Source organism: Colobus angolensis, unplaced genomic scaffold (genome assembly GCF_000951035.1).
Source record: "Colobus angolensis palliatus isolate OR3802 unplaced genomic scaffold, Cang.pa_1.0 Scaffold97, whole genome shotgun sequence".
In the NCBI taxonomy this organism is placed as follows: domain Eukaryota; kingdom Metazoa; phylum Chordata; class Mammalia; order Primates; family Cercopithecidae; genus Colobus; species Colobus angolensis.
This window is the reverse complement of record NW_012123709.1, coordinates 1090276-1105375: the sequence shown is the minus strand read 5'-3', so window position 1 is coordinate 1105375 and position 15100 is coordinate 1090276. Positions and strand designations below refer to the sequence as shown.

General features: G+C 41.6%; 1 protein-coding gene across 1 annotated transcript in view; it reads left to right on the top strand.

The window, feature by feature from the left end:
• Positions 1-546: 546 nt before the first annotated feature.
• Positions 547-15100, top strand: part of EIF2AK4 (eukaryotic translation initiation factor 2 alpha kinase 4) — a 111088-nt gene continuing 96534 nt past the window's right edge. The window contains exons 1-3 of the mRNA XM_011932719.1: positions 547-732; positions 6232-6344; positions 10151-10253. Coding sequence (XP_011788109.1) covers positions 589-732; positions 6232-6344; positions 10151-10253 — 360 coding nt within the window. The 5' untranslated portion in view covers positions 547-588. The remainder of the gene's footprint in view (positions 733-6231; positions 6345-10150; positions 10254-15100) is intronic.

Here is a 15100-nt window from a genome sequence, read left to right as displayed (position 1 = left end):
GCTACTCTGGAGGCTGAGGCGGGAGAATCGCTTGAACCCGGGAGGCGGAGGCTGCAGTGAGCTGAGATCGCACCACTGCACTCCCGCCTGGGGAACAAGAGCCGAAAGTCCGCCAAAAAAAAATGCCAGGGTGGAGAAGTTCCAGCAAGCACTTCTGTTAAAGATACTTGTTTCGTGAAAACTATACAACGTGGCGTTTTCATTCCTATCTGTGTGATTCATTTCTTAGTTTCGTGGAGTTCCTCTGCTCCCCTTCCCCCAGCAGGATGTGGGCAAAGCTGTCCTGCGGCCCTCTTCCTTCGCCTGGGCTTCTGGAGCCTCCAGAGCTGGCTCCCGACGCGCAGCTCCGCACACGGCCCGTGCCCCTAGCCTGGCCCCGCCCGGCGGCGTCGAGCCCCGCCCACGAGTCCTTCTTCTGCACTGAGTCTCGCCCACAGCGAGACCCCGGCGCGGAACCCCGCCCACGAGCCCGTTTCCAGCGCGCAGCCCCGCCCACAGCCTGTCCCCAGCGCGGAGCCCCGCCCCACAGGCTGCCGGGGGCCCACCGCCGCCCCGGCAAGGCCGCCCCGCCTTGGGCGCAGCGCTGCCATGGCTGGGGGCCGTGGGGCCCCCGGGCGCGGCCGGGACGAGCCTCCAGAGAGCTACCCGCAACGACAGGACCACGAACTACAGGCCCTGGAGGCCATCTATGGCGCGGATTTCCAAGACCTGCGGCCGGACGCTTGCGGACCGGTAGGAACGTGGCTTGTCAGGCCCGGGCTGGTGTGCCCTGGCCTCCCCCGGCCCTGGGCCAAAGCCCAGACACTTCCAGATAGGGCCGCCGCTCTAAGATCCTGCAGTTTTTCATCCCTCAGGTTCCACCCATGCTCACTTTTAGTTCTTGCACCTGCAGCTGGTCTCCAGAACCCCACCTAGGCCGAATTCTTCCACAGCCCTTTCCCCATGATTTCCCCAGAGGAATTCCCCAGGATTCCTCTCTCTTACCTGGCACTGCTTCTTATTCCTGCCTACATCCCGTAACATCCCTTCCAACCTTGTCCTTTTTCCCCCCGAAAGCCCTCGCGGATGATACAACAGCACATTCATACGCACCCGTTGCTGCTTTGTTCTGAGAACGCTTTTTGGGCGCTCGCACAGGCCTTAAAGTCCTCAATCAGAATTCTCGTTTCATCCATGCATTCAAATCTGCACGCCGCATAATTCCCGCTGTACTTCCCAGGTATCCTCACTGTGTTTTCCGATACGGAGGAACTTTGCATACGTTTGCACCTTCCTCTAAGACATTTAGCTCAGGAGAATATAGCACACATTCATCTTAGCTGTAGTGGAGAGAGGGTTCTAGACTGAGTCTAGAGCAGGAGTGTCCAATCTTTTGGCTTCCCCGGGCCACAAAAAATACACTAACACTAACGATAGCTGACCATCTTAAAAAAAAAAAAAATCGCAAAAAACCCTCAATGTTTTAAGAAACTTGACGAATGTGTGTTGGGCCACATTCAACGCCATACAGGGCTGCATGCGGCCCATGGGCCTCGGGTTGAACCAACTTGCTTTAGACTTTTTAAAATGGCATTTTGTTTAAAATATTATTTTGCCTTTAAAATATTATTTTGCGTTTTTGTCTGGAAATTAAGGCACATTATATATTATTTATACTGACAGTTTTTTCCCCATCCTTGAAGAGTTGATCTACCAAACTGTTTCTGAATGTTATCATATTATCATTTAAAACATACTTTTAACTTCATCTGCTTTTTTTTTTTTTTTTTGAGACAGGGTCTTGCTCTGTCACCCAGGCGGGAGTGCAGGAGCATGATCACGGCTCACTGCAGCCTATTCTCAAGCAGTCCTTCTGCCTCAGGCTGTCAAGTAGCTGGGACTACAGGCACATGCCACTACACCTGGTTAATTTTTTAAATTTTTTATAGAGACAGAGTCTTGCTCTGTTGCCAGGGGTGGTATCAAGTTCCTGAGCTCATGCAATCCTCTCACCTTGGCCTCTGAAAGTGCTGGGATTACAGGCGTGAGCCACTGCGCCTGGCCTCTTCATCTGCTTTTAACTCGGGCATTTCACAACATCTGCTTTATCTACACATCCAGGATTTCCTCAAGAAATACCATCTGCTGGAGCTATCAGGGCAAAATATTCTCCCTCAAACTCAGGGTTCTTCTTCCTTCGTGAAATTTGTTTTAGGCGTTAGGAATACAGCTGTGGGCAAAACAGACAAAAATCCTTGCCCTCAGGGAGCTTACTTTTCTAATGCTTAATATGAAGTTATTTGTAACCTGAAATAGTAAAAGTATAAATATTCCTCTTAACATGACAGAGAAGTTGGTGATTGGGCAACTTCGATGTTCCCAAACATTGAGAATCAGGAAGTAGGCCCAACAGGCAGCCAAAATAGGTGTCTCGAAGTGTACACCAGACTCAACACAAAGTCCCTAAGGCTTCGTTCTGAACCAGTTTGTTTACTTTATACAAGCTTAGTTGTCTGCTCCTAGGGCTGTAGAAAAATGGAAGAAAAAAAGCAACTTCTTTTAGGTTGGGATATTGGTAACCCCAAGAATTTATAGCTGGTGGCTTTCGTAACAAGATGGAAGACTAGACAAACCAAAGCAAAAACTATAGCAGACAGACAGAAGAATTTAAATAGCTGTCTGTGGCCTGTTGTACATAGGGCAAATGGCCTCAACACATTCATAGGCCCGGCAGGCAAGTAATTGATGGTCTCAAGCATGAATCAGAGTTTAGTCATTCGACAAGCACTTATTATCACCTACTGTTTGCCAGGGAAAAGTGATGCAGGTCCGAAATCCTTTGTCCATAACTCTTTATTGAGAGGGAGTTTCTCTCTGTCACCCAGGCTGGAGTGCAGTGGTGTAATCTCAGCTCATTGCAACCTCCACCTCCCGGGTTCAAGCGATTCTTGTGCCTCAGCCTCCTGAGCAGCTGGGATTACAGGTGTCTGCCTCCACACCTGACTAATCTTTGTATTTTTAGTAGAGATGGAGTTTCATTATGTTGGCCAGGCTGGTCTCGAACTCCTGACCTCAAGTGATCCTCTCGCCTCCCCTCCCGAAATGCTGGGATTACAGGTGTGAGCCACCATGCCCAGCCTTTTATCCAAAACTCTTGAGACTTGATGGGTTTCAGAACTCAGAAGTACTTCTTTTCACGTTTATGTGTGCACATTACACACGTTACCTAATACCTTCCTCAGTGTCTGGGGCAGCATCGAAAATCAAACACAATGAAACACAGAAATACTCAAATTTCACACTGAACAGATAAACACTATTACTAACCTCATGTTAGTCCAGGCTAAATTTACTGCCAATAAATTCAGGTTAGATTTTTTTTCCAACTTCTTTTAGTGGGGATGTGTTGTCATATAAATTTCAGTTTAGTAGCGTATGTATATCATTTATAAATAACATTTTGAGGTGCATGCTAAAAACTTTTGCGTTTGTAAAAAGTTTGGATACTGTCAGTTTAAAGTATCTATAATTTATAGATAGTTACGAATTGCTACCTTAGTTTGGCTAGCTTTCCACAACAGCAAAAGGTCTGCTCATTTGTAATTGGATAGCTTTTGGAAACATCCCTCCAAAAAACTTGCTTCAATCCCTGGATCCCCCAGTAGTGTATGGTGGTGTTTTTTTCCTTTATCTTCAACAATACTGTATGTGTTAGACTTTTTCATCTTTGCCAGATAAAGGAAACATATCTCATTTTCATTTTTATTTATTTATAAATTATCTAGAACACCTTTGTTTACAAACCATTGATTTTTCTTTTCCTGTGAACTGCTTATGCTCTTTGGTCTACTTTCCCACCCTGTGGTCCATTTTCTTGTTTATTTGTAAGAGCTAAATATCTTAAGAAAATTAGCATTTTGGGTCATATAATGCATATATTTTCTCCTAATCATATGCATTTGTTTATGTAATTTATGTGATTTTTAAAATGTGAATAGAGTCAAAATGACCTATTTTTCTGTGTTATGGTCCCTGTGGGTTTTTTTTTCCCCCTCTGCTCCAATGTTACTAAAAACCAAATTCTTCAAAGTTTACTTTTTTTTTTTTTTTTTTGAGACGGAGTCTCACTCTGTCGCCCAGGCTGGAGTACAGTGGCCGGATCTCAGCTCACTGCAAGCTCCGCCTCCTGGGTTCACGCCATTCTCCTGCCTCAGCCTCCTGAGTAGCTGGGACTACAGGCCCCCGCCACCTCGCCCAGCTAGTTTTTTGTATTTTTTTAGTAGAGACGGGGTTTCACCGTGTTAGCCAGGATGGTCTCGATCTCCTGACCTCGTGATCCGCCCGTCTCGGCCTCCCAAAGTGCTGGGATTACAGGATTGAGCCACCGCGCCCGGCCCAAAGTTTACTTTTAACTTGTTCATGACTTCGTTTTTAAATTTTCATCAAATAAAGATATAAGTAGTTTTTTTTTTTTATTTCTTCGTTCCATCGAAGTATGGGCCTAGGCCACCTCCCCGTGTGCATCCCTCCTCCTCCAGCTAGGCAGCTAGACAAATAGAGGCAATTGAATTTTTCATTGTCTTCCACTCATATTGAAATGCCATTGCTACAAGCCCAGTGCCTGGTAAAACAAACAAAAACCTTTCAAAAATTGTTATTGAATGAAATAATTCTCAAATGTATTTTGAGTCTCTTTTTTTCCTTGTCTGGAATGCTTGGTCTCTGGCTTGTCTTAGCTTCAATGCTACATCCTGCTACATCCTCAGATAGTTCTTCTTTGATAACCACATTTAATTACATACCCTCACACCCCAAGTCATTCGCTAAGGAGAGCACCATGTCATCTCTTCAACAGCACTCTCTAAACGTGCACTTACATGTTTATGATGTTTGTTTTCCCCCACCAGACTGAAGTTCCTTGAGAGCAGTAACCATATCCGTGTTCTCACCTCTGTGCACTAAGCACAGTGCCTGACACAGAGTCAGTGCTTAACAAATGTGGGTGATGGATGTGTGATGGGTGAATGAGTGGATGAAAGGCCTGTGGACCAAAGAGTGCTTAACCCTCCTGGGACCACATTTGCAGAATTATGCTTTATGGAAGGACCCACGCATTTATCAAGGATCATTATAAAGCTGTATAAGAAGTGATCTTACAAATTTTATACACGTAGTAGAAGAGAACAGTGTTTATTATATGGTACTCCTTGTAAGGTTCATGTTATAAATTTCTGTTAGCATTTAGTGTTGCTAAGTACTTTGCTTCCCTAAAATAATTTTTAGGTTTTCTCTTTTCTGATGATACCACGTTTCTCTTTTTGCCCTGCCTGCCAGGACATTCAGAGAAAAAAATCAAGGCTCAATCCCAGCAATTTAGGATGGTATAATAAAAGAGTGGCTTATGGGAGGAGACAGGGTTTGGAGTCAAGGCGGGTTTGAATCCCAGCTCTGTCCCTATGTATCTGTGGGCAAGAATGTAAAACTCCCTGAACCTGAGCTTCTGTATCTGTAAAATGGAGATGGCACCTGCCTTGCAAAGTTGGTAAGGTGCCTGGGCCATGGGAGTGCTCAGCCATTATTTTTTCTCTCAAGACTCCCCTTTTTCATTATATACATAGAATATGAACTACTTCAAATCCACTTTGGAAAAAGGGTATATAAGTTGAAGAACAAGGGTATTTGGTGATTTGCTGAAAAGCAGTTGATTGAAAACATGCAGTTCTGTCCTTGTCAAGGGTTTTCATTTGTTAATATCTCAGTATTCAGATCTCAATTCAAATCTCCCCTGCTCACAGAGTCCTTCCCTAACCCCCCTGTCTAGATATCTTCTCCTTGCCCACCACTATGTCCCTCTACTCTGCTTTGTTTTCTTTCAGCACTCATCGCTATTTGAAATCACTTGTCTTCTAGTTTATATCGGCTGGTTGGGACTGTGTCTGTCTAAATTTACCTCTGCACTCCCAGCCTCCCGGAGAGCACCCAGACATAATAATTCAGTAACATCTGAATGAATGGAAGCTGAGTGGAACATTTTGGTTCGTTCCTTAGATGACTTAAAAAAGGAAAATGCATTTTCTCTGGCTCAGGTTTTGTTTTTAAATCATGCTTTTGGAAAGTATGCCAGATTATCTATGTAAAATATAATTGCAAATATTTTTAAAGTAGAACTTTTGATCTAAAATGATCATTATCTTAATCATTAATGATTGGCTCTACAGCTATGAAAAAAAGTTTTTGTTTTTCCTCTTTTAGGTCAAAGAGGCCCCTGAAATCAATTTAGTTTTGTACCCCCAAGGCCTAACTGGTGAAGAAGTATATGTAAAAGTGGATTTGAGGGTTAAATGCCCACCTACCTATCCAGATGTGTGAGTACATTTATAAATAACTTTGACATGGTTTCAGTTTTCTGTTTTGACAACATAGAAACAGATTGAAATTAGTAGTATTTTCTCCTTCCTGCTCCCATTCCACATAAAATTTCATTTCCTATATTTCAACAAAACTACATCAACAATAGATATTTTCATGAAACCTGTCTCGTTTTAAGCCTGTTTATAGCTATAGAATTGTCACGGCAGATACTAATATTTGCCCAGTGACTATTTTACTTCCTCTGATGTGTTAACTTTTGTTTATTTATTTCTTCATAAGTTAGGAAGAGGAAAAATGTGGAAGAAAACAATAGAGGCGTGGTGACTATTGAAAGCACTTACATAGTTAGAGTATGGTTGGTATTAGAAACTCAGCAAGTCTGTGCCTGAGATGACCTTTCGCTGCCTAGAGTGAGGGAGGGTATTTGGAGCTGTCCTGCCTCTCACTGGGGCACTGCTGGCGAGTGTCCATCGTGCAGGGCTGTGCCGTGCACTGCAGGACGCTTAGCATCCCTGGCCCCCACCTACCAATGCCACGAGTGTCCTCCAGGCATTGAAACAACCAAATAGCCTACATATTTCCAAATTCCCCCGAAGGCGATGTCACCTCTGGTTCAGAACTTTTAGTTAGAGACGGGGTTTCACCGTGTTAGCCAGGATGGTCTTGATCTCCTGCCCTCGTGATCCACCCGCCTCGGCCTCCCAAAGTGCTGGGATTACAGGCATGAGCCACTGCACCCAGCCAGCCATCAGCCCTTAAGTATGTATATTTTGTGTAATCTTTCCCCATACATCCCACATGCAAAGGCTGGTTGGCCTGGATGGCGTTAAGTAGTTGGAATTTACTGGATGGGGAACCAGTGAAGGTTTCTGAGAAGGAAAAGGACAAATAAAAGGAAACTCTGCTTTACACAGTGGGTGGTAAATTTATGGAATTTATTATCCTAAGAAGTGATAGGGAGGATATGAAAAGACAGATAGGTCAAAATTGAGCTCCTTGAAGTCAGTAACCGTTCTTAGCCCCCAAAACTACTGAGAGTATTATAGTAGGTATACTATACCTACTATAAAAATATTAATGAAGCATTAATGAAAAAAGATAATTAAAAATTTATGAAACAAAATTAAGACAGTGCCTCTCTAGGTTTTTTTTTTTCCTGACACCAAATACATTATGCCTTTTCTAATACCATGTGGGTGTCCAGTAGTTCAGTTCAATTCTGACACTATCTTTAGTTAGCATAGACCCCACAGATTAAGGACTCAGTTCCACAAGATTGCCTCCATTTCTGATGCTAGTTGCAAGTCCCAATACTTCTGACCATTTATAGCCAGTATTTATAAATGGCTGTAAATTTGGGGGTTTCCACTGCCCCCTCCTAAGTTGCGATAATTGCTAGAATGCGTCACAGAACTCAGTTTCTGTGAGTTACATTTACCAGTTTGTCTTAAAGGATACGGCTGCGGAATAGCCACATGGAAGAATTATGAAGGGTAAGGTGTGTGGGAAGAGGCACAGAGCTTCCATACCCTCTCCAGGCATGGCACCCTCCCAGCACCTCCCTGTGTTCTTCAACCAAGAATCTCCCTGAACCCTGTCGTTTAGGGGTTTTTATGGAGGTTTCATTATATAGAGATGATTGATTAATTAAATCTTTGGCCACTGGTGATTGAACTTATCTTTAGCCCTCTACTCCTCCCCAAAGATCTGGGATGGGATTGAAATTTCTCACCCTGTAATCAAAGGCTTAGTTTTTCTGGTGACCAGTCCTAATCCTGAAGCTATCCAGGTACTGACCAGAGTTACCTCATGAGCACTAACTCCAGTATGGTTGGAAGGGATTTGTTATGAAAAACATAAGATGCTCCTCTCACCCCTGTTGCTCAGGAAATTCCAAGGGTAATAGGATCTCTGTGCCAGGAACAGGGATCAAAGACCAAATATATAATTTTTTATTATACCATAGCCTCAAGAATTCAAAGTGTTTATTCTTGAAAAATCAAAATAAAGAAAAAGTTATACGTACTATAATGTTACACATATATAAGTGCTAAAATATTAATTATAGCATTATTTGTGAAAGTAAAGCAATTGGAAGAAGTCTAAATGTCAAACACTAGAGCGAGGTTTCTTCACCTTGGCAATACTGACATGTGGGCAGTTGTTGTGGGGGCCGTCCTGGGCTTCGTGGGATATTTAGTAGCATCCCTGACCTCTGTCTGCTAGATGTTGGGAGTACGTTTCTCCCCAGGTTGTGACAACCAAAAAAAGTCTCTAGATGTTGACAGATATCCCCTGGGGCCAAAATCACCCCTGGTTAAGAATCATGGCACTAGATAACTATTCAGGTAAATCTTAATGTGTCCACTTGATAAAAATGTTATGGGATGATTGTTTTTAACATTGAAATGCTGATAAAATGTTAAAAAGCAAACATTATATCAGCTACACAAACTATGAATTATATGGCAAGGAAATAAAGAGAACATTAGAATTTTCTTTGAAGTTTAGCATCATTGATGAATTTTTCACCATTCTGTTAACATTGCTATATAATGATTACTTATTTTTTAAATTATGACAAAAAGCTTAATTTGGGGTAATATTCTTATCCTTTTGAATACGGTTCAGGAAAACATTGCTTTTCTGCAGAATAGTCCTTGATACCACTGTGAAAGGAGACTCCCAGGTTAGATTCTGGAATTCTGGAAATTTCAGCCCCATCCCAGTTCTTTGGGGAGGGAGGAATCTAACCCCGGATTCCATACATAGACTGAGGACTGTATGGTTGGTTTTTCTATTCTTTCCCTCATATAAACTACTTTCTGTCAGGTTTCTATCTATAGAAATAGATAATGATCATAGCACCCTGTCATACTGAAGCATTGAGAGAACGCATAGATAAGTGCATACTCAAGACTTCATGGGGTGAAATGTCATGAATTACTCAGAAATGCTTGGTAAAAAGTGATGAATCATCATCTCCAGTTAAAATTAAACTACTCCTATTTAATCTCAGAGAGTTGTTATTGGATATTTATTGGTTGGGAATGAAATGAAATCCGAGGGCTGGTTGTGTAATTTCCTTGAGTTGAAAATGTTGACTTAGATGAGCTCTAGGCAGAGTTGCAGAGAGTGTGCATGACTAGATGTATTTATACACAGGAAGTGAGCATTTCCGCCTTGTTTCGATCAGAATGAGTGATTGGGAGGCAGCAGTGTGTTGTGGGAATACTAGAGGGATCACCAGGGCTCCGTCTTACCTGGTTATTCTTGTTCTGCTTTACGCTAGAGCACACCTGAGTGCAGAGCACTTGGCCTTGCCAGTGAGCTGTCAGAGCTAGGTTAATTCACATCGGCTGCAAGCTAGGGTAGAGAATTACCATACAGAGGAGCACATGGTTAAATTACTAGGCTAGAGTCAGCCACAGAACTGGAATGATTTTTTTTGTTTGTTTGTTTTTTAAGCGAAGAACTCAGAGTTAGGGATCCAGGGCAAATCATAGGAAATAAATAGTAATTGATGTTGGGAAATTTTAATCGGATTGTAAAGCTGAAATTAGATACAGGGGTCAAGTAAGTCTGACAGCTCAGACAGAAGGCTTTGGCCAGCCCACTTCTTCCCTGTAGGATGCAGGTGACTCCACTGTGTCAACTGGAGTTACAGGGATATGTTGAAGTCCCTTTGAGATTAAGGACCTCAGGCCCAGAGTGCTTTCAGTTTAGCAAATATTGATGCAAACAGGCTATACTTTCTGGAGTAACTCTTTTTTTTTTTTTTTTTTTTTGTCTTTTCCAGAGTTCCTGAAATAGAGTTAAAAAATGCCAAAGGTCTATCAAATGAAAGTGTTAATTTGTTAAAATCTCGCCTAGAAGAACTGGCCAAGAAACACTGTGGGGAGGTAAGATTTGTTAAACTGGAATTAAAAGAAGACAGTAAACTTCCCCATTGCACCTCAAATCCAATTTTGAGTAGCATGTTTTGTGTTTTATTGGTTCTACAAAAGGGAACATTGTGATTTTTATTTATTTAATAGGATTAATGAAATGTGTAGTCTATAGATGGTACTATTGATGCTGAAGAATGTTTCTGAAAACATTCAGAAACATGGGCCCCATCCCATGTCGGGGATGGTGGCTCACACTTGTAATTCCAGCGCTTTGAAAGGCTGAAGTGGGAGGATCACTTGAGCCCAGAAGTTTGAGGCCAACCTGAGCAAAATGACGAGCACTTGTATCTAAAAAATTTACTGAGTGTGGTGGTGTATGCTGATAGTGCAAGCTACTCGGGAGGCTGAGGTGGGAGAATTGCATGGGCCCAGGAGTTTGAGGTTACAGTGAGCTATGATCACACCCCTTCACTCCAGCCTGGGCCATAGAGCAAGATCCTGTCTCTTAAAGATAAAAAAAGAAGAATTTTTCTGAAAACAGTTGATGTGAACCCAGCCATACTTTTTGTACACTTTGGATCTGGCATCATGACTTGATCTTGACTTGAACCTTTTTGTTGGGAAAATGTGGCAGACAAGCAATTTCTGACTGCCTCTCCCCTTTGCATATCAGAGGAATTTGTTGTTTTCTTTCTCAATAATTAGCGACACACTCTACTCTTTCAATGTCTGTCATATACCTGAGCATTTACACTGAGTTCAGTACTCATTCTTTTTTAATCTTCTGAACATTAGGATCTACATATGAGTTCTCTCTTGGGTGGCACAACTCTCTCTGGAAGGCAAGACTAAGTGTCTTCTGGAGGCAGAGTATAGCTGTGCTTTCCTTAGGCCAGACCAGTTCCCTCGAAGTATAACGCTTGTTTGCCTCACTTTTGTGTAAAATCACTCAGTGTTTTTACCTGGCAGCTCATGCTTAACGATCCCTTTATGTGAAAGCTGAGAAGAGGTGCCCTTGGCTTCCATGTCTGTTTCAGACTTTTATTAGAGATAACCAAAGGTAACATTCACCTCACAGAAAGTAACTGGACAGATTTTTACTTGCTTTTCATAACACAATGAGTCATAGTACAATCCATGGACTGCCTTTTAGCTGTAAAAATAGTGTCCATTGAAGTTGCTGCTTCCAAGAACTTCAGTGATTGATGAGATATAGAAAGTGAGTGTAGAACAGCCTGGATAAAAAAACTAGGCCTTGGGAATGATTCCAAAGTTCTTTCTAGTATACGGGACTCCAGTGTCTAACTGAAAAATAATATGAAGTTATATGGAAAATTCAACTACAGAGAAACTTCTGGTTTCCTGGATTTTTGATTTGTGTTTATTTATTTTTTTTTTTTTTTATTTTTTTGAGAGACAAAGTCTTACCGTCTTGCCCAGGCTGGTCCCAAACTCCTGGCTCAAGCAATCCTCCTACCTCGGCCTCCCAAAGTGCTAGAATTACAGGCCCAAGCCACCACACCCAGCCTGATTTAAATTTTTATTTTGAGATAATTATATATTTATATATACCTTTTACCCAGTTTGCCCCAACAGTAACAGTGTGCTGCACTGTAATACAATGTCATAAGCAGGATATTGACATTGATACAATCAAGATACAGAATATTGTTCTCACCACAAGGATCTCTCATGGTGCCCTTCTGCAGCCACCCCCTAAACTCTACGCTCTCCACATCTGCGTTGCTCCTTGGGTCCTAAGGCCCTAGCCAGTTTTCCTTCTACTCTTTACCTTTCAGGGTCATCTTCCCCTTGTTTTATTTGTAATGTCCAGGGTATTTTAGTTGTATTTGGTAGAAGGAATAGGAAAAAGTAGGTATATTCAATCTTCCCAGAAGTGGAAGTCCTGATTTGTGATTTTTAATATTTACTATGTTCCCAGTAACTAGTAAGAGTCCCATGCCTTTCCTGTCTGTTCCACTACAGCTGCCTTTTGTGAAGGGAACATGTCCTGATTATTAAAAGAGGCAGAAACTGTTAAAGACATAGTAGTTTTGTACACCGATGTTTATAGCAGCATTATTCACAAGAACGAAAAGGTGGAAACAACCTGGGTCCATTGACAGGGGAATGGATAAACAAAATGTGGTATGTACATATAAGGGAATATTATTCAACCTTAATAAGGAAGGAGGTTCTGACACATGCTACGAAATGAAGGAACCTTGAGGACATTATGCTAAGTGAAAGAAGCTGGTGACAAAAAGACAAATACTATATGCTTCCACTTACACAAGGTACCTTGAGTAGTTGAGTTCACAGAGGTAGAAAGTAGAACAGTGGTTGCTAGGAGCTATGGGGAGGAGAGAATGGAAAGTTATTTAATGAGTACAGTTTGAGAAGAAGAAAAAGTTCTGGAAATGGATGATGGAGATGGTTGTACAACAATGTGAATGTACTTAATGCTACTGAACATATATTTAATGGTTAAAATAGTAAATATGCTGTGTACATTTTGCCACAATTTAAAAAACACAGGCGTACCTCTAATTGTGCTTTATTACATTTCACAGATTATTGTGTTTTTTACAAATGGAAGATCTGTGGCAACCCTGCATTGAGCAAGTCTATCAGTGTCATTTTTCCAAACCGATGTGCTCACTTCATGTCTCGGTGTCACATTTTGGTAGTTTTCACAATGTTTCAACTTTTTCATTATTATTATATTTGTTTTGATGATCTGTTATCCATGACCTCTGATGTTACTATTGTAATTGTTTTGGGGCACCATAGACTCTGCCCATGTAGACAGCAAAGTTATTTGATCAATGTTGTGTGTGTTCTAACTACTGACCAGCCATTCCCCTCTCTCCCTCCCTCTCTTCTTGGGCCTCCCTATTCCCTGAGACACAGAAATATTGATATTAGCCCAATTAATAACCATACAATAGCCTTAAATGTTCAAATAAAAGGAAGAGTTGCATGTCTATCTTTAAATCAAAAGCTACAAATGATGAGGTTTAGTGAGGAACGCTGTTGAAAACCAAGATAGGCCAAAAGGCCTCTTACACTAAACAGTTGGCCAAGTTGTGAATGCAAAGGAAAAGTTCTTGAAGGAGAATAAAAGTGCTACTCAAGTGAACACATGAATGATAAGAAAGCAAAACAGCCTTATTGCTAATATGGAGAAAGTTTTAGTGGCCTGGAAAGAAGATCAAATTAGCCGCCACATTCCCTTATGCCAACGCATAATCCGGATCAAGGCCCTAACTGTCTTCAATTCTGTGAATGCTGAGAAGAGATGAGGGAGCTGCAGAAGAAAAGTTAAAAGGTAGCAGAGCTTGGTTCCTGAGGTTTAAGGAAAGAAGCCATCTTCATAACATAAAAGTGCAAGGTGAAGCAGCATGTGGTCATGAAGAAGCTTCAGCAAGTTATCCAGAAGATCCAAGATAACTGATAAAGTTAGCTACAGATTTTCAGTGTAGATGAAACAGTCTTATATTGGAAGAAGATGCCATCTGGGATTTTCACAGCTAGAGAGGAAAAGTCAATGTGTGGCTCCAAAGCCTTATTAAAGGACAGACTGACTTTCTTGTTAGGAGCTAATACAGCTGCTGACTTTTCAAAAGTTGAGGCCAGTGCTCACTTACCATTCCCAAAGTTCTAGGACCTTTAAGAATTTTGCTAAATCTCTTTTGTCTGTACTCTATAAATGGAAAGGCAAAGCCTGTATGATGGCACATCTGTTAAAGCAGGGTTTACTGAGTATTTTAAGACCATTGTTGAGACCTACTGCTCATTGACAGCGCACCTAGTCACCCAAGAACTCTGATGGAGATGTACAAGGAGATTATTGTTGTTTTCATGCCTGCCAACACAACATCCATTCTGCAGCCTGCAGATGAAGGAGTCATTTTGACTTTCAAGTGTTATTATTTAAGAAATATATTTTACAAACTTATAGCTGCCATAGATAGTGATTCCTTTGATCTAATGTATCTTAGCAAAGTAAATGGAAAACCTTCTGGAAAGGATTCACCATTCCAGGTGCCATTAAATACATGATTTATGGAAGGGGATCAAAATATCAACATGAACAGGAGTTTGGAATATAATTCTGACCCTCATGGATGACTTTGAGGGGTTCAGTACTTCACTGGAAGAAGTAACTGCAGAAGTGGTAGAAATATCAAGAGGACTATTACTAGAATTAGAAGTGGAGCCTGAAGATGTGACTGATTTGTTGCAACCTCATGATAAAACTTTAACAGATGATTAGTTGCCTCTTACAGATGAGCAGAGAAAGTGGTTTCTTGAGCAGTTCCTGAAGATGCTGTGAACATTGTTGAAATGACAATCAAGCATTTAGAATATTTCATAAACTTTGTTTTGAAGCAGCAGCAGGATTGAGGAGGATTGACCCCAACTTTGAAAGAAGTTCAACTGTGACTCAAAGGCTATCAAACAGCATTGAATGCTACAGAGAAATCTTTCATGAAAGGAAGAGTCAATCGATGCAGCAATCTTCATTGTTGTCTTCTTTTAAGAAATTGCCGCAACCACCCCAGCCTTCACCAGCCACCACCCTGATCAGTCAGCAGCCGTCATCAAGAGAAGACCCTCTGTTTGCAAAAAGATTATGACGTCCTGAAGGTTCAGATGATCGTTTGTATTTCTTAGCCATAAAGTATTTTTAAATTGAGGTATATACATTGATTTCTACAGACATAATGCTATTTCACACTTAATAGACTACCATATAGTATAAACATAACTTTTTTTTTTTTTTTGAGACGGAGTCTCACTCTGTCGCCCAGGCTGGAGTGCAGTGACTGGATCTCAGCTCACTGCAAGCTCCG